Genomic DNA, 23,302 nt, shown 5'->3' on the forward strand with positions numbered 1-23,302 from the left:
ATGTCATCAGGTTGCAATTACAGGAAAAGAGACAAAGTTATTTCATTTGTCTCTTTGCTCACCGACTGCCTTGCCTTTGGTGCCAGAAGTTTTAGTTCACTTATTTTTCAGCATTTAACAACCGGTTCTCTGTCCTGATGACCAGCTGGGTGGGCGTGGCCATGGTGGGCGTGGCCAGGGGGTGTGACAACCCTCTGGGAGCAAAAACGGGCCGCAGAGTGGGGTCGCTGCCCCCTGCCCCCCATTTTGGTCATAGTAGGCTTCCTTGCAGCCCCCTGGGAGCAAAAATGGGCCATGGGAGGTCCGCGCCGCACCACCCCTGTGCCCCATTTTGGGCCTAGTAGGCCTCTCTGCATTATCTGGGAACCAAAATGGGGCACGTGGGGACTTCTGGAAGGGGCGGGGCAGGAAGGGGCGGCGCCAGCCATCAATTTAACATCTGGTTCAGCCGAAGTGATGCGAACCGGTTGAATCCCATCACTGATTGGATACTATTGTGTAAAATCCTTCCAGAAGCCAGGAGAATGCAGGTAATACTTGACTTATGACAGCTCATTTAGTGACCAATTGAAGTTACAACGTCCCTAAAAAAAATGACTTATGACCATTTTTCACACTTACCACCTTTGCAGCATCCCCATGGTCACGTGATCAAAACTGGCCACCGGTTCATATTTATGTCCCGGGATCCCCTTTTGCAACCTTCTGACAAGCAAAGTCAATGGGGAGGCCCCGCCCACTGCCCCGGATGTCATCATCGGCGATCTGCACATGCGCAGAAGCAAGGCACATGATCCGTTGCAAACCAGTAGTAAAGGTAAGTAGAACCCACCCCTGGCCTGAGGCTTCTTTCCCCACTAAATAAATTGGAAAAATATTGCATGAGGATTCAAAATACTATGAAATATGGAATAAAATGTACCGTTGGCTTGAAAATAGAAATCAGAACAAGAAATGTTTAATTTAACATTGATGAAACTTAAATTAAAGTAACTGAATAACATTAAACAAAGAGATGTAAATATAAATGAATATAAATGTGTAGATAAGAACAATGAATATTGTGTGTGTGTGTGTGTGTGTGTGTGTGTGTGTGTGTGTGTGTGTGTGTGTGTATAGGCATCCTCCCGGATGCAAGGCTGTCTTTAGAAGAGCATATGACGGCCGTGGCCAGGGGGGCTTTTTATCAAGTTCGCCTGATACGCCAGTTGCGTCCCTTTCTGGATCAGGACTCCCTACGCACGGTCACTCAAGCACTCGTCACTTCCCGCCTGGACTACTGCAATGTTCTCTACATTTTGCAGTAACCTTCCACTGGAGTGGGGTGGGAATTTTACAGTATCCTTTCCCTGCCATGCCCACCAAGCCACGCCCACCAAGCCACACCCACAGAACCGGTAGTAAAAAAAAACCGAAACCCACCACTGGTGTGGACAATCCTGTGATCAAGTTCTAAAACTTCATGAACTCTATGCAAGAGTATCCAAATATAACCAGATTTCACGATCTGGTGAAATTTAGGGCATTTTTGTTTTTAATAAAGGAAAACCAACAAAAATGTTTTAGTCAATAAAATACATTTATCTCATCGGGATCCTACTAGGTGCCTTAATAGTCACGAATGGCATGTTGTTAAGGCCAATTTGTTGGATTCTTGTTGTGTAAGTCATTAATACTGATTCGAAATGCCTTCCAAAATAAGTTTTTAACTCTGGTCCTCCACAGGATTTAATTTAGCCTTAATTCAGCATGAATTCTATAAACTAGGAGCCATGACTGAAAGTCTATATGTTGTGTAGTTATCGAAGACTTCTGTATGATAGTGTAGCCCAATTTATAATAAGGGAAGTTTCCCATGCTCCTGCTTTCTCAGTATAAATAAAATCTGTACATGCTATCTAATCTTCCTTACGTAAGTAAGATGTTTGCAGACAAAGTGCTCCTGCTGAAGAATATAACAAAAGCTACTTGTTTGCTTATTCTTTTCCAGGATTAATTTCAGCTGTTGCTCAAGCATCTCACCTTGTCCCTAAATTCTTAGAAAGATTGAAAAGTAATATAATCTCTGCCTGCAGGCTCAACATGTAACGTGAATGAGGAGGTGATTTGAAAGCATTTTTGGCAGATGCAACTTTTTCAGGCAGAATTCCCACAAAGCGTCTTTAGCAAAATTTATTGAGAGGGATGCGATGAGGTCATAAGAAACAACTAAATTATTTTTCACTTAGAAATAAGTGAAATCCTTATATGCATTATTGTAAAGATTTCCTTCCTTCCTATCTTCCTATCTTCCTTCCTTCGTATCTTCCTTCCTATTTCTCTTTGTCCCTTCCTTCCTATCTTCCTTCCTTCCTTCCTTCCCTCCTTCCTTCCTATCTTCCTTCATCTTCCTTCCTTCCTTCTTATCTTCCTTCCTATCTCCCTTCCTTCCTTCCTTCCCCTTCCCCTCCCCCTCCCCCTCCCTCCTTCTCCCTCTCTCCCTCCCACCCTCCCTCTTTCTCTTACACAGAGAGAGGGAGAGAGAGGGAGAGGGACAAAGAGGGAGGGGGAGGAAGAGAAAGAGAAAAAATCCTAAATGGACCCAAGATTACAGAAATGGGCTTGTTGCAAAGAACCGGGAAACCTTACATATAAAGAGATTGTGCGTATGATACCATATAGAAAATCGGCTGCCCATTTTAAACCTGCAAAGACCTGCCTTTTGTTTTTTTTTGTTTATAAAACAGTTCTCTTTAGCTTAAGAATCAGGAGGTTCAACTGAGCAGCTTAATTCCAGGGACAGGAAAATGTGAAGCAGAAGTCCTTCTCAACTGACACGAATCCCCCATCTGCTCTGATAACATTTACATTAAAAAAAAAAAGAAAGAAAAAGAAATTTAAAACAAATACTCTAAGCCCCCTGGAATAATACCGAAAGCTAAAAGGCCATTTTGGAATGGCAAGGGAGATTATGGCACAACATTAGCTTGATTTGATTCACAATTTTCTCCCCTAGAAATTCCAGTCGCTTCACTAGCCAGATCATCTTTCCATGTGACGCAGGAACCAGCCAAGCAGATGGCAAACAGTACGGAAAACTGCAATATATCTCCACAGCAAAAGCTCTCAATTGTTCCTTCTGACGTATACCGGTTGTTTTACTGGTCCTATACTGCTCTGTGTGGGAGTTGAAATGAATTCAATCTGAACATTACAAAACATTCTCAAGCAAACAGTAAAAGGAAAGGAGAGAGAGAGAGAGAAAACACTGGGGGACGGCTCTTTTCTCTAACCAATGAACTTTGACATCTCACAGTAGAGAGTTTTAGAGCAAACAGACAGTAAGTGCAGAAACTCTGCTAATGTACTTTCAGGTGGATTAAAGGAAATTACTGTGGGATAAGAGGGAATGGGGGGGGAGAGGAGAGGAGAGGAGAGAGAAAAGTGAGGGGAAGGAAAGGAAATTAGGGAAGGGAAGGGAAGGGAAGGGAAGGGAAGGGAAGGGAAGGGAAGAGAAGAGAAGAGAAGAGAAGAGAAGAGAAGAGAAGAGAAGAGAAGAGAAGAGAAGAGAAGAGAAGATTGAGGGGAAGGAAAGGAAATTAGGGAAGAGAAGAGAAGGGAAGGGAAGGGAAGGGAAGGAAATTAGGGAAGGGAAGGGAAGAGGAGAGGAGAGGAGAGGAGAGAGAAAATGAGGGAAAGGGAAGGAAATTAGGGAAGGGAAGGGAAGAGAAGAGAAGGGAAAGGAAGGGAAGGGAAGGGAAGAGAAGGAAAGGAAAGGAAAGGAAAGGAAAGGAAAGGAAAGGAAAGGAAAGGAAAGGAAAGGAAAGGAAAGGAAAGGAAATTAGGGAAGAGAAGAGAAGAGAAGAGAAGAGAAGAGAAGAGAAGAGAAGAGAAGAGAAGAGAAGAGAAGAGAAGAGAAGAGTGAGGGGAAGGAAAGGAAATTAGGGAAGAGAAGAGAAGGGAAGGGAAGGGAAGGGAAGGGAAGGGAAGGAAATTAGGGAAGGGAAGGGAAGAGGAGAGGAGAGGAGAGAGAAAATGAGGGGAAGGGAAGGAAATTAGGGAAGGGAAGAGAAGAGAAGAGAAGGGAAAGGAAGGGAAGGGAAGAGAAGAGAAGGGAAAGGAAGGGAAGGAAAGGAAAGGAAAGGAAAGGAAAGGAAAGGAAAGGAAAGGAAAGGAAAGGAAAGGAAAGGAAAGGAAAGGAAAGGAAAGGAAATTAGGGAAGGGAAGAGGAGAGGAGAGGAGAGGAGAGGAGAGGAGAGGAGAGGAGAGGAGAGGAGAGGAGAGGAGAGGAGAGGAGAGGGAAAAGTGAGGAAGAGAAGAGAAGAGAAAAGTGAGGGGAAGGAAAGGAAATTAGGGAAGGGAAGGGATGAGTAGTGGCATAATGGCTCATTGCTTAAGACACTGGGCTTGTCAGCTGGAAGGTCCATAGCCTTCATTCAAGATGCAATCATCACGTGATAGGGTGAGCACCCGTCTTCATCTAGCACCTAGCAGTTCGAAAGCATGCAAATGCAAGTAGATAAATAGGTACCACTTCAGTGGGAAGGGAGCAGTGCTCTGTGATGTTATGCTGGCCATATGACTATGGAAATGTCTTCAGACAGCACTGGCTTACGGCCTCGAAACATAGATGAGCGCTCCTCCTAGAGTTGGTTTGATTAGCAGAGTAAAATCTGAAGGGACTCCTTTCCTTTCCCATATTTAATATAAATTAATTAACATTAAATAATTATTAATTAAACATTCAATAATTAAAACATTCAATAATTATCACATTATAATGTAATATAGGCTGTATCCTGGATCTCACTTATAGACGTTAGTTAGGTTGTTTTATAAATGTATTTTAACTCCAGCTTAAATTTTATTTCATTGATTATCTGTACAAATTTTAAAATTATTTTTATCAGATTTTAGTAATAATTAACCAATGGTGCAAAAATACCATGTACTTCTATTGGTTTGGTGTGCACAACAGCCAATTCTGTCCAAGTAAAATCGGCCAATGCAAAGCAAGATAATTGTGAAGGTGAAGGAATCCAGTAGAAAAAGCTTCTTCCTCATAGATCTACAAGGATCTCATACAAATGTGAATGGGGAAGGAAGGCAGACACTCACTCAGAACGATGCTTCTCATGAGTTCCATTTAAAATACAGTTGAAATGGGCTTTAGAATAACAGAATAAGAGTTGGCAGGGACCTTGGAGGTCTTCTAGTCCAACCCCCTGCTCAAACAGGAAACCCTACACCACTTCAGACAAATGGTTATCCAACTTCTTCTTAAAAACTTCCAGTGTTGGAGCGTTCACAACTTCTGCAGGCAAGTTCTTCCACTGATTAATTGTTCTAAATTTCTCCTGAGTTCTAAGTTGCTTCTCTCCTTGATTAGTTTCCACCTGTTGCTTCTTGTCCTGCCTTCAGGTGCTTTGGAGAATAGCTTGACTCCCTCTTTGTGGCAGCCCCTGAGATATTGGAACTCTGCTATCATGTCTCCCCTGGTCCTTCTTTTCATTAAACTAGATAAAGGTAAAGATTCCCCCGCACATGCGTGCTAGTCATTCCCGACTCTAGGGGGTGGTGTTCATCTCTGTTTCAAAGCTGAAGAGCCAGTGCTTTCCGAAGACATCTCCATGGTCATGTGGCCAGCATGATTAAACGCCAAAGACGCACGGAGCTCTGTTACCTTCCCACCAAAGTGGTCCCTATTTTTCTCCTTGCGTTTTTTACGTGCTTTCGAACTGCTAGTTTGGTAGAAGCTGGGACAAGTAACGGGAGCTCACTCCGTTACACGGTGCTAGGGATTCAAACCGCTGAACTGCCAACCTTCTGGTCGACAAGCTCAGCGTCTTAGCCAATGAGCTACCATGTCCCTCGTTAAACTAGACATTCCCAATTCCTGCAACTGTTCTTTGTGTGTTTTAGCCTCCAGTCCCTTCATCATCCTTTCTGCACTCTTCATTAAGCTTCGAGCTCAAAAGGCAGAGCGTGTAACTCCACAAATGTTCACAGAGAACATGCATGCCTCTTTTCCTCAAGAGTGTGGACTCTGCAGGATTCTTCCCATGCGTAAATTTAAAAAGAAAAAAAACAAAGCAATGCAAAACCAGAGATATGAGTCAGGATGAATCAGGCCTCCCTAAGCCATGAATGTCAACTTTCAATGATTATAAATGAGAGAAGATCCAGTTGCCCAGAAAGCTGTTTCGAAAAGACACGACACAAAAGGGTTTGCATTGTGATGTCGCATTCACCCCCGGCAGCTGCATAAAACTTTTTTTTTATTATTTTTTTAACATAGGAGAGTGGCTAATGCAGAAATAACTCCCCTGTCTTTATATTTTAACTCTTTGGAGAGTTCAGGAAAGGCAGAAATCAGACATGCTGGGTGCAGTAGAGTGGCTATGCATTCTCCATTCATTCCCCCATTTTTTTCCTTGTAGGGTAGGGGTTCCCAACTTTTTCAAGCACCAGGAACTGGATTTTTTCTTTCTTTCATGGACCGGGGGAGGGGAGGAGGCATGATTTAATGTGCTACCTAGATCCTCTACATGTGCCTATGAAGCTTTGCTTGCTTGCATGGCCCAGTTCCTAACAGGCTTCAGACAGTGTTGGTCCACAGCCCGGGAGTTGGGGGCACTCTGATCTATGGGGGAGAAGAGCCATGAAGTGAGGGTCTCTGGTTTGAAAGAGGGATTAAAGAGGCCATCTATGTCAAATTAAAAGGGATGTAGTGGCTCAGTGGCTAAGACGTTGAACTTGTTGAGCAAAAGGTCGGCAGTTCAGCGGTTCGAATCCCTAGCACCGCGTAATGGGGTGAGCTCCCGTTACTTGTCCCAGCTTCTGCCAACCTAGCAGTTCGAAAGGACGTAAAAAATGCAAGTAGAAAAATAGGGACCACCTTTGGTGGGAAGGGAACAGCGTTCCGTGCGCCTTTGGCGTTTAGTCATGCCGGCCACATGACCACGGAGACGTCTTCGGACAGCGCTGACTCTTCGGCTTTGAAATGGAGATGAGCACCGCTCTCTAGAGTTGGGAATGACTAGCACATATGTGCAAGGGGAACCTTTAGCTTTACCTATGTCAAATTTGAACAGCCCTCTCTCAACAGAGGGATATGGCATCATCTATCTCCAATCTACAACACAGTCCTTTCAGCAGTCCCAAGAAGGCTCCACATCCATTTGCACCACTCAGGTGACCCTGAGGACACAGATAAATCTGCAGGTGGCCTCAACGACCCACTAAAAGAATGCAAATGACCAGCTGTCTGCAAGGAACCTAAATCCTTCCGTTCCCCCCATCCAGTCAGAGCTGAAGAAGCTTCTTGGATGAGAAGTGAAATGTCTTCAAAGTAAAAAACTAGAAAGCCCAGTTGGCTCTTGAAAAAAAAAACACCTTTGGGACAACCAGGATGACTAAGAATCTCCATAGACATTGAGCCATGAAGTGCTAAACTAGGTGATGTGTGATGATATTTTGTGTTTGTGTGTTGTTGAATCATAGTTGTGGGGTGAGGGTAATGAGGACTCTATCCATGTTACATGAAGAGGGAAGGAATTGTTTCCATACATGCCACTCCTGTCTCCTCCTCCGGGACCAGTAACTCCAACCCTTACTTGCAGATCCCATTCAAAAATTCCAAAGTTCCTAAGAAACAACCTCAGTCAAAGCTGTTGTTCAGTTGCTGAGTTATGTCTGACTCTCTGCAACCCCATGAAACACAGCATGCCAGACCCCCCCTCCCCTTTCCTCCACCGTGTCCCACAATTTGCCAAAATTCACACAGTATTGATAGTAGTTGACTTATTCTCAAAACAAGCACCGTTTGTAGGTTGTCATCAGTGGTGGGATTCAAATAATTTAACAACCGGTTCTCTGCCCCAATGATCAGCTGGATGAGCGTGGGCAGGAGGCAGCACTCAGCTTCCTGCACCCATCTGGGAGTGAAAATGGGCCACGGAGGGGGCACATCGCCTCCCTGAACCCCATTTTGGGCCTAGTAGGTCTCCTGGGAGCAAAAACAGGCTGTGGGGGGGGTGCCGCACCCCATTTTGAGGTGCAGGGGCTGCAGCACTCCCCCTCCGCAGCCTCCTGGGAGCAAAAACAGGCCGTGGAGAGGGCACGCCGCCCCCCCTGCACCCCATTTTGGGCCTAGTACACCTCCTGGGAGCAAAAACAGGCTGCAGGGAGGATGCTGTACCCCCTGCACCCTGTTTTGGGCCTAGGAAGCCTCCTTGCACTTACCTGGGAGCCAAAATGGGGCACGTGGGGACTCCTGGAAGGGACAGGCAGCAATTTAACTACCGGTTCACCTGAACTGGTCTGAACCGGCTGAATCCCACCACTGGTTGTCATGCTGTGTTCAATGCATCATTGCGTTGATGACACTATCTAACCATCTCATCCTCTGCCATCCCCTTCTCTGCCATCCCCTTCTTGTTTTCCAACATCAGAGCCTTCTCCAGTCAGTCCTCTCTTCTCATTAGGTGGCCAAAGTATTTGAGCTTCATCTTCAGTTATTTGTCCTTCCAAAGGACAATCAGGGTTGATTTCTCTTAGGATTGATTGATTTGATCTCCATGCAGGCGAATAGTTTCTCTCAAGAGTTTCTTCTCCAACACCACAATTTGGAAGTAACCTCAGCCAATAGCACCACTGACTTACAATGACAGGACTAAGTCATTCAATAACAGCTAAGAATCTCCATCATTAGGATGAAGCTGCCCTGGATTAAAATAGGAAGTCCATTGTAAACTGGGTCTCCAGAATACGTTGTGCTATGAATCCTATCAGCCTGAAATCCACATGATCAGATTGTTAAGATTATGAGTAAGGTAGTTAGAGGTGATATTCAGCCGGTTTGTGCCGGTTTGCGTGAACTGGTAGCAGAGATAACGGGTGGGTCTGCCCACACGCCCCGGCTCTTTGCCATCCTATTTAGGCACATTTTCGAGGCCGGGTGTATGCGTGGAAGGCCAGGTGCATGCACGGAAGGCCAGGTGTATGCGTGGAAGGCCAGGTGCATACACAGAAGGTGCGCACAGCAAACCAGTGGTAAGAATATTGGAAACCCATCGCTGAAGATAGTCTAATTCATATGGATGGTATCAGCATTGTTAAGCATCGAAAGCCTAAAAGTGAGGCATATAGTTATTCAGAAAAGTTTTTTCAAGGACAACCTCCAGAGTACACAATATGGGGGAACTAATGAGCTGTGAGACATCTTCTCTGGTGCTCGCTAAATTCCCTGCTTCGTCTGATTTTGAAGAATCCACAAGACGGGGAAAAAATGTGCTTCTTACAAATACTTTCCTCCCAGTGGTAGCTCAATCAGACCCCGAAGGCCACAAACGTTATGACTGAGTCAACTGTATGACATTTCACACTAGTGAAACAGCTCATTCACTCCAGAATCCACCGATTATCATCAGAAGGGTGAGACTGAAGCTGATTTGATATGTATTTGAATAAGACAATTGGGAAAGATTTTGCTTCAGAATGTGTATGCATTCCTGTTCTGCTGAACTTAGTTTAGCTTTCACTGTGTTCCACAGTCAGGGTTTAAAGGTGGCTTTATCTAGGCTGTCCATAATTAGGAAGATCTGATCAACATTCCTGAAGGACATCATTGTAATGAATTAAGATTTTCAATGAATGACTTCTCTCAATGTGCATTATAAGCTCATTTATTTCTTTATTTCATTTATTCAGCTATTCAGCTGCTGGTTGCAACTTCAGAACTTTGGGTGAACTTACAAAGATACAATCAAAATCTCCATAAAACAAAATTAATAGAGATAGATGATAGATAGATCATAGATAACTAGATAATAGAAGATAGATAGATGATAGAGATAGATAGATAGATGATAGATAGATAGATAGATAGATAGATAGATAGATAGATAGATAGATAGATGATGGATGATGGATGGATGGATGGATGGATGGATGGATGGATGGATGGACAGACAACATAACACTAAAAAAGAGGCTTTACAAGGACCTGGAAAATAAATATATATTAAACTTTTTCCTAACTGTAGTAAGAAGGGTTTCTCTCTGCTCTCCTGCATCACTGCTTAATTGGTACAAAATTTTACTTATTTATTCAATTTCTATAGCCACCCTATTCAACCAAATTATAATTAAAGTTCCAAAATAGGCTTAATATCTTTTGTGAGGGTTGTTCATTGAATCACTCAATTAAAAAAACAAACAAGCAGGAAACCCCAAAATTCTGGTTCTATCCATGTAGGTAATAGTCCTGGCCATTTTATATCCTGGACCTGCCCTTTACAACTACTATGTACAGTAGGTCCCATCCCTGCTCTGAGTAATATCAGAGGGATAGAATCAGAGGGATAGAATCAAGATCACACAAAGTGTTAATACCACTTTATAATGCCTTGGTGAGGCCACACTTGGAATACTGCCTCCAGTTTTGGTCGCCACGATGTAAAAAAGATGTTGAGACTCTAGAAAGAGTGCAGAGAAGAACAACAAAGATGATTAGGGGACTGGAGGCTAAAACATATGAAGAACGGTTGCAGGAACCGGGCATGTCTAGCTTGATGAAAATAAGGACTAGGGGTGACATGATAGCAGTGTTCCAATATCTCAGGGGCTGCCACAATGAAGAGGGAGTCAAGCTATTCTCCAAAGCAACTGAGGGCAGGACAAGAAGCAATGGGTGGAAACTAATCAAGGAGAGAAGCAATTTAGAACTAAGGAGAAATTTCCTGACAGAAAGAACAATTAATCAGTGGAACAACTTGTCTGCAGAAGCTGTGAATGCTCCAACACTGGAAGTTTTTCAGAAGATGTTGGATAACCATTTGTCTGAAGTGGTGTAGGGTTTCCTGCCTAAGCAGGGGGCTGGACTAGAAGACCTCTAAGGTCCCTTCCAACTCTGTTATTCTATTCTAGAATGTATCCTGGAGAATATTAGCTTTCTACTTTACTCCTGAGAGCAGAATATGAAGTATCTATGGATATCTATGGATGACATTGTTTAAGAGCAATAGGAAGCAGATGTCCCAATCTTATCCTGAATACAAAGAAGTTCTAATCCAATAACACAGTTTCTCAAGCAGGTGGAACTGATTATCCACATTGCCTTGAAAGCACATTGGCACTCATCTTTTGAGTTAACTTTCTTTTAATGCACCGTATTGTTATTCAGTGGTAGAACCCCCCCCCCACTTCTCTAAAATTAATTAATCTAAGGCTTTGAGCAGTGCATATTCCACTTCACTTATATGTCATGGAGGGATTATGCAAAGTTTGGATTTAAGAAGAAGGCTTGCAATGGTTGGTTTCCAGAGTGATCGAAGTTTAAGGAGGCTGTGACGTAAAAGAAAAGCACCTGCAATCTGTTATGTTTTCACTGAAGAGACCCTCCTCTTCACGGAATCGTGGTTAAGAAAGAAAATAAAAGTATCTCTAACCTCATGCATACAAGGCTAAAATTGGTTCTAAATGGGAAGTTGCTGGAATTCTTACAACCCCATCTAATGGGGGTGGGTGCAGGGATGGGCTTCAAAAGTTTTAGCAAGGGGTTCTCTGCCCAGTTGCTGGGTGGTCATGACCATGGTGGGTGTGGCCTAGTCAGCTTCCTGCACTACGGCGGGGGGGGGCGTGTTTTTGCCCTCTCTGGGCTCCAGAGGGTTTATTCGAGCATCCGGGAGGGCAAAAACAGCCTCCCCAGGCTCCGGAGGCACTCTGGAGGCTGGAAATGGACCCGAACTTCCGGTAGGCCCATTTTTCACCCTCCCTGAGCCTCCGCACATGTCCTACACTTACCTGCATCCAAAACAGGCCACATGGGGACTCCTGAGAGGGGTGGGGAGGGGTGGGAGGGGAGGGGCCAGTCAGGAGTGGGATTTGGGGGTTCTCCGAACTGCACAGAATCTTAGCTAGGGGTTCTCCTGAATCCCTGCAAACTCCCAGCAGCCCACCCCTAGGTGGGTGTCAAAATCTTCAAGAAGATGGATGGAGCATTGAGATGCGAGTTTTTTTGAACTTCTTTTCACTGGATATATTTGAACACCTGTCTCTAGAGTTTACTCTGGTTACCCAAATTCAGCCTGGGATTGAAGCTCAATCTCTTTCTAAATCAGGGGTCTCCAAACTTGGCGACTTTAAGACTTGTGGACTTCAACTCCCAGAATTCCGCAACCAGCTGGCTGAGGAATTCTGGGAGTTGAAGTCCGCAAGTCTTAAAGTTGCCCAGTTTGGAAAGCCCTGCCCTAAATTATTCTTAGAATCTCAGTGTTGGACTTTGTAGTTCTCTCCAGTGAGTGGAAAAGAGGAGTAAGGAAGCCATCGGATTAAATTTCGCTCATATTTTAACTGTCCTCCATAGGCTTACACACTATTCTCATCCCTTTAAAATTCTGAATTGTTCATGTTCTCTGCAGTCTGTCCTCTGAGTAACTCATGATGGGCAGAGGAGATCATAGTTTCTCCTGGGAAAACTTGATTTCTTTAGAATGTCTTTCCCCCCCTCCTGCTAACATACACCTTTTAAAAATCTTCAAGCCATTTCCAAAGGACAATTGGCCATTGTCCCCCACCCCAACAAGCTGAATTATTAAAGGTTCCGCTTGTCCATGTTGAATGAATCAGCCAGACAGGCTGGACAGGAGAGATAATACAACAAAAGCTAATGACAGCTAAGCAATGCCTCCGAAGCCAAAAGAAAGAAAGAGAAAGAGATGGAGGGAGGGAGGGAGAGAGAGAAGGAGGGAGACGACTGCTTCTCATGAACTTCAATGTGGAGTTACTTCAATGAGACTTAAAGTACATGAACGTTTTTAAAAACGGATACAATCAAGATCAAGGGAGGTACTAATACCACTCTATAAAGCCTTCGTAAGACCACACCTAGAATACTGCATCCAGTTTTGGCCATCACACTATAAAAAAAGATGTTGAGACTCTAGAAAAAGTGTAGAGAAGAGCAACCAGGATGATTAGGGGACTAGAGACTAAAAGCATACGATGAACGGTTGCAGGAACTGGGCATGGCTAGTCTAGTGAAGAGAAGGACCAGGGGAGACAGGATAGCAGTCTTCCAATATTTGAGGGGCTGACACAGAGAGGAAGGGGTCAAGCTATTTTCTAAGGCACCTGAAGGCCAGACAAGGAATAATGGATGGAAACTGATCAAGGAGAGATTCAACCTGGAAATAAGGAGAAATTTTCTAACAGTGAGAGCAATCAACCAATGGAACAGAAGTTGCCTTTGGATGTTGTGGGAGCTTCATCACTGGAAGCTTTCAAGTAGAGACTGGACTGCAATCCATCAGAAATGGTGTAAGGTCTCCTGCTTGGGCAGGGGGTTGGACTAGATGACCTACAAGATCTCTTCCAACTCTGTTAATCTGTATCAAAATAAAAAGTAGGTACAGATAGTTCTCAACCTACAATCATTCAAAGGGACTGTTCAAAGATTCCCTGGCACTGAAAAAAAGTTGCTTACAACAGGTCCTCCTCGCGCTTATGACCATCACAGCATCCCTGCAGTCATGGGAACAAAATTCAGGAGCTTAGCCTCTGGTGTGATTTTTACAATGATCCTGAGATCACGTGATCACCACTGGCTATCTTCTCAGGTGGCTTCTGACAAGCCAAGTCATTGGGAGAAGCTGGAGTTTCTGGACAACTGTGTGATTCACTTGCGGTGATTCACATAAGAAGCATAGCCAAAAAAAAAAAAAAAACAATAAAAGGGGGCATAAAATCAGACAAGACTCATTTACCAAACACCTTGCTTAGCAATGAAAATTCTGGCCCCAATTGTGGATGTAATTTGAGAACTTGAGAAAAATGTATTAGGAATCTTGTAGCCTAGAAATTCAGATAGCTAGATAGATGATTGATAGATGGGAAAGAGAAAGAGAGAGACAGATAAATAGATAAATAGATCAGTGGTGGGTTTCTACCCATTCGCCCTGGTTCGGGAGAACTGGTAGTGTTGGCGGTGGGAGGCTCCGCCCACCCGCCCGGATGTCATCATGGATGCTCTGCACATGTGCAAAAACGCAAAAATGTGCTCACAGTTCCGAACCGGTAGTGAAGGTAAGTGTAACCCACTACTGAAATAGATGATAGCTAGCTAGATAGATTATAGATAATTAGATATAGCAATAGCACTTATATACCGCTTCACTGTGCTTTATAGCCCTCTCTAAGTGGTTTACAGAGTCACATCTTGCCCCCAACAATCTGGGTCCTCATTTTACCAACCTCAGAAGGATGGAAGGCTGAGTCAAACTTGAGCCGGTGAGACTCAAACTGCCAAATGGCAAGGCAGCAGAAGTAGCCTGCAGTACTGCACTCTAACCACTGTGCCAGCATAGCTCATCTAAATAGATATTATAGATAGATAGATAGATAGATAGATAGATAGATAGATAGATAGATAGATAGATAGATACAGATAGATAGATAGATAGATAGATAGATAGATGGATGGATAGATAGATAGATAGATAGATAGATAGATAGATAGATAGATAGATAGATAGATAGATAGATAGATACAGATAGATACTGTAGATACAGTAGATAGATAGATAGATAGATAGATAGATAGATAGATAGATAGATAGATAGATACAGATAGATACTGTAGATACAGTAGATAGATAGATAGATAGATAGATAGATAAATAGATAGATAGATAGATAGATAGATAGATAGATAGATAGATACAGATAGATACTGTAGATACAGTAGATAGATAGATAGATAGATAGATAGATAGATAGATAGATAGATAGATAGATACAGATAGATACTGTAGATACAGTAGATAGATAGATAGATAGATAGATAGATAGATAGATAGATAGATAGATAGATAGATAGATAGATAATTATTTATTTTATTATTTTTATTATTCACATTTCTATGCCGCCCACTCTCCAAGGACTCTGGGCGGCTTACACCAAAGATAGTATACTAAATAGCATATTGCCCCCAACAATCTGGGTCCTCATTTTACCCACCTCGGAAGGATGGAAGGCTGAGTCAACCTTGAGCTGGTGAGATTTCATCCGCTGATCCGCTGAACTAGCAGTCAGCTGAAGTAGCTGCAATACTGCACTCTAACCACTGTGCCACCTCGGCTCTTATTAGATAGATAGACAGACAGACAGACAGACAGACAGACAGACAGACAGACAGATAGATAGATAGATAGATAGATACTGTAGATAGAAAGATACTGTAGATACAGTAGATAGATAGATGATAGATGATAAATAGATAGATAGATAGATAGATAGATAGATAGATAGATAGATACTGTAGATAGAAAGATACTGTAGATACAGTAGATAGATAGATAGATAGATAGATAGATAGATAGATAGATAGATAGATAGGCAGGCAGGCAGGCAGGCAGGCAGGCAGGCAGACAGACAGACAGACAGACAGACAGACAGACAGACAGACATGCCTTCTAACCTGAGCACCAAACTCAGTTAGGGGTTCTCTTTCTGTGGTCTTTCCCCTTGATGTGGCTCACAGTTCAGTAAGTAAGAACTGAGCCTTCTCCATGAAAACCTCCCAAGTAAGGCACTTCAGAGGGGAAGAAGAGAAGAAATACAGCTGCCGTCTCTCAGATAAGAAATTCAGGAAGTGCTTAGCATACATCTGTGGGATGCCGGCTGAAAACCCATCTGTTAACTCAGTCCTTCCCTATGTGAATGTTGAATATCCATGGCTTTTATTCCCTTCTCTTTTTAATGAGAATATATCAGGGCATTGTTTATGCCCGTTTTAATGAGCTGTTTATGATGTTATTGCAAGTCACTTGCTTCAACATAGGCAACAGAATATAAATAACAAAAATAGGAAGAGAACAAAAGTGAGGACATAAGAAACGACACTTCCAACATGTCGAACATTTTAAATCCCATTGTATCCACCGTTCGGCTTTTGTAAACAAAAGAGAAGGGACAAGGCAATTGCTGTCCAAGAAATGAGGCATTGAGGAATGAATGAAAAGTCTTGATTAACTTTTATGTTATGGAAATTGAAAAAGCTCGCTTTGTCAAAGGGCAGCATTTCAAAGTGCCAGAAAACTCTAGGCTGATCCTCCATGGAATACAGGAAGTTTTTATTTAGAAATTAGCAGAGGAATGTTACCCCTCCCTCCAAAAACAAAAACAAAAAAAAAAGGTGAATGCCATTGTAGATTCTCCAGCGGAAGAAAAACATCATTGTTTCACCACAAAAACAGAAAACCTGAATGGACTTTTGAACTTCCTGGTAAAACTCATTCTTTGCAATCCTTAGGGGGGAAAAATGGACGAAATGCAAATGACGAATGTGACTCTGTTGAAGGACAAAAGATATCACACGGTCCCTGCTATTCTCGGTAAAAATGAGGAGCTGAAGGAAATCCGGAAAACCAAAGGGGGCAAAATTCAAGTTCAGCCGGACAAGTGGCCAAGAACTGGCACTTTTGGTCTGCAGTACCAGATTCTGTGATCTGTACTCAAGAATCATTCAGTAATTTCAGGAAACTTCAACTGAGTGGGTATAATCAGGGGTGGGGTTTCAAAAATTTTAGCAAGGGGTTCTCTGTCCGGTGGCCATGGTGGGCATGACCTAATCAGCTTCTTGCACCATGGCGGGGGCGGGCATTTTTGCTCTCCCCAGGCTCTGGAGGCTTTTCTCGAGCCTCCAGGAGGGCGAAAACGGCCTCCCCAGACTCCGGGGACCCTCTGGAGGCCAGAAATGGGCCCATTTCTGTCCTTCCTAAACTTCCGGTAGGCCCATTTTTTGCCCTCCCTGAGCCTCCGTGCGCAACCTGCACGTACCTACATCCAAAACGGGCTGCATGGAGACTCCTAGAGGGGAGGGGAAGGGTGGGCGGGGCCAGCCAGGAGTGGAATTTGGGCGGGTCTCTGAACTTCTCTTAATTGTTTTTAACGTTTTAATTTTTAATGTTTTTATATATGGTTTTTAAATGCATTTAAGCCACCTTGAGTCTTCGGAGAAAGGCGGCATACAAGTTGAACAAATAAATAAAGAAATAAAATAAACTGCACAAAATCTTAGCTAGAGGTTCTCCCGAACCCCTGCAAACCCCCAGCAGCCCACCCCTGGGTATAATCCTGACAGTTCAGGTTAGAGACTGGAGTCTAGGATATAAACTCTGCCAGCTGGAGACCTACCCAATGTTGAAAGCAATCTTTTCATCTGCTGAGCAGAGGCCAAACCTGGTGCTGTGATCTTGAGGACTGGCTGCTTGGCTTGTGCACGAGCTCTGTTCTCTTGATCCCTGTTCTCCTGATTCAACCCTGAGCTTCATATATTCTCTTCTAATGATTTTGAGAGTTTTTTTTTTTTTTAAATGAGATTGGTGGCAATTACAAGGATGCTAATTTAGGCTCGCAATGCTAAATCTACAATTCTTTTTGAAAAGCACCTTTGGGTGTGTGTTGGATAAGTTGGCCACCTTGAGTTATTTGTGAAAAAATCATAAAGATGGGATACAAATGGAGAAATAAACCCCTTGCTTTTATTCAGTTTCCCAGCGGTGAGAATTATAAGACAATTCCTCCACTGGAGTTTTTTTCAGAGCGGGAATTGGAAATTATTTGGGAGACCCTGAACAGTTGCTGAACTATGGAAAGGGATGTGACTGAAAACAGCCCCAGCAGTAATACACCTTCAACCACTTCCAATAATCCAAGTCACAAGCAATAACACTTATATACTGCTTCACAGTACTTTACAGCCCTCTCTAAGTGGTTTACAGAGTCAGCCTCTTGCCCCCAACAATCTGGGTCCTCATTTTACCGACCTCAGAAGGATGGAAGGCTGAGTCAACCTTGAGCCGGTCAGGATCGAACTCCTGGCAGTCAGCAGAATTAGCCTGCAATATTTCCTTCTAGCAACTGCACCAGTGATGGAATTGAAATTTTTTTACTACCGATTCTGTGGGAGTGGCTTGGTGGGCATGGCAGGGGAAGAATACTGCAAAAGCTACATTCTCACCTCACTCCAGGGGAAGGATACTGTGAAATCTCCATTCCCACCTCACTCTGGGGCCAGCCAGAGGTGGTATTTGCCGGTTCTCTGAACTACTCAAAATTTCTGCTACCGGTTCTCCAGAACCTGTCAGAACCTGCTGAATAGCACCCCTGCACTGTACCTTTACAGCTCTTATATAACAATAGCACTTAGATTTATATACCAGTCTCTAGTACTTTACAGCCCTCTCTAAGTGGTTTACAGAGTCAGCCTCTTGCCCCCAACAATCTGGGTCCTCATTTTACCGACCTCAGAAGGATGGAAGGCTGAGTCAACCTTGAGCCGGTGAGAATCGAACTGCCGAACTGCTGGCAGCTGGCAGTCAGCAGAAATAGCCTGCAGTACTGCCTTCTAACCACTGTGCCATCATGGCTGCACCAAAACAAATAAACATGAATTTTAAAGCTTCCTAAGAATGGAGCAAAAAAACAAAGGGAAAAAAACACAGATAGAAGGCATATTTTGGGGATATTATTATGCATCTTATTAAAAACTGTGTGAAAAAAGGCAGCAAGGATTTTTGTAGAGAGGACTTGTTACTTTGCCTGCCTTGTTTTGAAATGGACTCGTTTGTAGAAATAGGTTAGATACAGGCAAGGTTAAAGTTTTTCTGCAAGGCAGCAGTGGTGGGATTCAGCCGGTTTGGGCCGGTAGTTAAATTGCTGGCTGGCCCCACCCCTTCCTGCCCCGCCCCTTCCAGGAGTCCCCACGTGCTCCAATCTAGCTCCCAGGTAAGTGCAGGAAGGTCCATTTTCTCTCCCAGGAGGCCTCATAGGCCCAAAACAGGGCACAGGGGGTGTGGTGCATCCCCCCCCATGGCCCACTTTTGCTCCCGGGGGGGCAGGAAACCGAGTGCTGCCTGTCACATCCCCTGGCCACGCCCACCCAGCCGGTCATTAGGGCAGAGAACCGGTTGTTAAATTATTTGAATCCCACCACCGCAAGGCAGGAATGATCAGGCATAACAGCTCCGTCAGCGAAACTGGTTTAACTTTTCTTTCAATGCAAACTTGTACCAAATTCCACAAGTCCCTTTGGGGCTGCCGTGGAACTGAATGATCAGTCAAAATTCTCTGACGTTTTGCCGTGCAGTCTGTTGATGCAAAATATCACAGGGAAATCTGAACAGAAAGCCCCCCACCTATTCCTGAAAAGAACCTATAGGTGGGAAGACCTCCCAAATAATCCTTTTTACAAGGCAGAGTTAAAGAAAGGTGTAGAAAACCAACTTTAATGGGATAGTATCGGGGTGGGTTCTACTTACCTTTACTACCAGTTTGCAACGGGGCCACGCCCGCATGCCCGCTTTGCACACACGCTCACTTTTGCGCATACGCAGAAGCTTCCTGATGACATCGGGGTCAGTGGGCGGAGCCTCCCACCGGTTTTATTACCGGTTCTATAGAACCGGTCCGAACCGGGGGCAACCCACCACTGGATTGTATCCTCATCAACTAGCATGAGAATAACCCGTTTCCTTCTCCTTCCAGAATCTTTGAAAGTTGAGATCCCAACATTCTGGACTGCTGGATATTTCAATTGGTAGTTGAATGCCAAGGGACTAGAGAGAATTTGGTGATACTCACCTGAGCTATACCTGAAGAGTTCAAATAAAAACTAGGCATAAACAGACCTGTGTGTAAGTTCTATAATTCAGCATTGTTCCTGCAGGGTTTGGCTTTCAGGCCAGTGGTTTTTAAACTATTTGACCCAATGAATTCTTTTCCCAATCTTGAATAATATCGCAAAATAAATAAATAAATAAATCCAGACTTACACAAGCTTGCCAGTATCAGTCCCAAATTAAATTCTAGACAAACAAACAGTTACAATTTTTTTCCCTTTATGCAGAATGGATTCCTGTCTTAGGAACCTCAGTTCTAAATCACAACAGTATCAGCTTTGGAAGCCATATTAGGCCGGAAGCTTCCATGCTGCCACCTTCTCATGTGTGGGAAATAGGAGGGGGGATTTAGTAGAGTCCATCTCTCCTCTCTGCTTTTCAAAGAAGCACATTATAAAAAAAAAGAAGAAGAAGAAGAAAGCAAACACTATGGAAACCGATTTCCTTTCTGCAAGATAGCCAAGAATCTGTGATAACTCACACACACCTTTTAACTTTCTTGTAACTCCTCGACACCCTGAATTCACCTTCCACGTTATGCCAACTGTGTGAGATAACATGGTTGTAAATTATTTACGTGAAATGTACGGTGCCTTACAACATCCAGGAACTGAAACCAGCAAACTCATTCATTATTTGTGTACACTCTGACACAGAGATCTCATTTTCCAGCTTAGGAAAAAAGATTGCCCGTTTCTTCGCACGAGCATAGATTAAAATCAATAGGAGATGCATTGCAAGAATATTAGGAAATCTTTTAGGCAAAAACAGTACGGTGAGAGGTGGGGTAGGGAAAACAGGGAGTAAGGGGATCCAGGATTGCAAAGATATTGTTTGACTTTAATACATTTTACAAATACATGCGCGCATGTTCAGCTTCAGCGTTTCAGGGAAGTCAGAAATAAGCGCTATTGCCACAGAACCTGTTTTGCAGCTCAGTATATTTTCTTACTTCTTGGGTGTCCTTCGCCATCTGCTAAAACCAGCACTTGTAAGATTGTTTTTAAGCCTTTAGATCAGGGGTGAAATCCAGGAGGTTCTGACAGGTTCTGGCGAACCGGTAGCAGAAATTTTGAATAGTTCGTAGAACCGGCAAATACCACCTCTGGCTGGCCCCAGAGTGGGGTGGGAATGGGGATTTTGCAGTATCCTTCCCCTGGAGTGGGGTGGGAATGGGGATTTTGCAGTATCCTTCCCCTGCCACGCCCACCAAGCCACCCCCACAGAACCGGTAGTAAAAAAAAATGTGGATTTCACCACTGCTGTAGACTCCACGACCTGCGTTTTGCCTGAATTGCGCCACCTGAAGCAGCTTGCTTCAATCCTGAGCCTTTTTTGAAGAAAGAAGGTCTTATTTTTAAAACACACAAAAGCATCAAAGACAGGAGAGAGAGCATCTGAGCTCGCGCAGAGGCACTTTTCTGTTGTGGTTGGGATGATTGTCACCTATCCAGGAATATCAAAAGTCCTTCATCCTAAATCCGGGCTTCTCACTTGCGGCTCAAGGGAACGGTCCAGGAGCTGATGAGACAACAGCTTTTTCATTGCCCTAATGACCTAGGGATGAACCTCAGTGCCAAAACAGAAGATGAGAAAAACTGATCCGTTTGCTACGGTTCACCAGGTGAAGCAAAACAGAAGCTCCTGGTGTAGGAGGCAGCTGAATCCTAGTAGTTAAAACCTACAACTAGAGCATGGGACCATGAGAGCTTGCATACCAATAGTCCAGAAGCAGTCATGGGCTGCTAGAAACAAAACTGGAGCTGAGCTCTGCAGAAACCCATGTCCTATTTCAATAAGTCCCTTCTTCTGCTTTGCAAAAAATAAAGCAAAATATTCCACTCGACTCAAGCCCAGACTGCCTTTTTGGAAGCTCCCATCAGCCCCCTTTATCCAGACTGACTTTTTCTCAGCGGTCCATCCAATGCTCTATGATGGTCTTGGTCATCATGGGGTTTCTCTTTCTCCTTGAAAGAAACAGCTCTGTCTTGGTTTGTTGTTGTTGTTTTGTTCAGCGCAACACACTTGGTGTTGCCATGCACGATAGGCATGTACAACAGGCACAAAGGCCTACGAGCGCTGACAAGAGGGCGGACAACCGGGAATGGCGCTGATATTTGATGGCTTTCTTGACTTCCTCGTTGGACTGGGAAATGTAATCAGTGGTGTGCAGGATGTTGTACTCGATACTGTCGAGGATCTCCTGTTGTTCCAAAACCAGGATCTCCAAGTGCAAGAAGAGGGAATGGAGCTCACTGATCTGGGCCTCCAAATCCAGCAGCTGCTGGTGGCGAACCTGGGCCATGGCGAGGTGCTGCTTGGCTTTGAGCACTTCCAGGTCTTGGCCAACAATGCGCGGCATCGTAGGGCTCTCCACCAGTCGCTTGATGTCCTCCTCTTGGAGATGCAAGCCTGCCAGTTCCGTCTGTCTCTGGATCTGCTCCTTCAGCTTCTCCACATAGTGGGTTTCCTTGGCATAATGGCGGGTGATGATCTCACAGTAGCGGTTGACCAGCACCGAGAACTGGCTGTAGCGAATGCGGCTGATGGCCAGATTCTTAACACCGTCCTTGGCCAGGGTCTCCCGGATGTCATTGAGCCTCGGCTGGAGAGCCTTAGCCTCCCTGGTGAAAATGTCCTTCATGGTGCTCAGCTCTTTTTTCTCCTCGCCAATGCTCACTTCGGTGGTGCAGCAAAGCACCTGCTGCTGCTTCTTAGCGATGTTCTCAGAGGATTGCTCCAACTTCTCCAGAGCCAAGGACAGGCTGCTTATTTCTTGGAAAACCTTACTCACGGGACTGCTCTCGTCTTCTTGGAAAACGGGATTGTCGAAGGAGAAGGCCTCTTCCAGCTCCAGGGAGTCCCCATTCTCATACATGCGTCTCCTCAGTTCCTCCAGCCTGTCCTTCATCTTCGGCTCTCCTTGACACCTGAAACATTTGCAGGGAAGGAGGTGAGCAAGATCCACCCATCGGCTTTGAGAAAGTTTTCGAAAGCAACTCCAGAAAGGTTTTGCGTCAATCTGAGCCGCTGGGGCTGGGAAGCCGGCAGAAAAAGAAAGTTAAGAAACAAACAAAAAACAAAAAACAACAAAAAAAGAGCTCTTCCCTCCCTACAGCTACTGCAAATATTGACCATGGCAATCTGATTCTAAGCCAGCATTTACTCCGGCATCACATGGCCAACTCCGACCGGCTGGACAACATTCCATGCCAAGGGTGGGTGGCACAAAGCCCAACAGTAGAAGAGGAGCTGCCAAAATGAATCTCCGGAGAACAAGTGGAAGAAACAGCAGCCCAAAGGAGAGGTTTCGAAACAGGGGGAGCCAATTCCAAAGGTGACCCTCTGAACTCCTCTTGTCCACAGCCGTTCTTGACCCTTAGAACTACTGGCGTGTGCAATCCGTGGGATCTATTATGCAGGAAGATGTTTCCTGTGGTTGAATATATCAGGTTTTTCAAACTGAATAGGCTTTGCTTGCTTTAAAAACCAAAACCCCAAAACAAAACAAAGCAGAAATCCAACCCCCCCAAAACATGCTCTTAAGAACCTTTGGGAGGAAGAAATTAGATTCTTTGAAATAGTATAGGTTCTCCTGCTTTTTTCTTTTTTCTTTTTTTTTAAATTTGATTTATATGCC

At 44.1% G+C, this 23,302-nt stretch overlaps 1 protein-coding gene across 1 annotated transcript; it reads right to left on the reverse strand.

The window, feature by feature from the left end:
* Positions 1-19,823: 19,823 nt before the first annotated feature.
* LOC117675929 (syntaxin-3-like) lies at positions 19,824-22,999 on the reverse strand. The gene has a single exon (XM_034434992.3). It carries the CDS (start codon positions 22,571-22,573, stop codon positions 21,674-21,676), a length of 900 nt encoding a protein of 299 aa, XP_034290883.2. The 5' UTR covers positions 22,574-22,999; the 3' UTR covers positions 19,824-21,673.
* Positions 23,000-23,302: the final 303 nt, after the last annotated feature.

The sequence above is a fragment of the Pantherophis guttatus genome, chromosome 12, assembly GCF_059756535.1.
Source record: "Pantherophis guttatus breed Tessera chromosome 12, ASM5975653v1, whole genome shotgun sequence".
Taxonomy (NCBI): Eukaryota; Metazoa; Chordata; class Lepidosauria; order Squamata; family Colubridae; genus Pantherophis; species Pantherophis guttatus.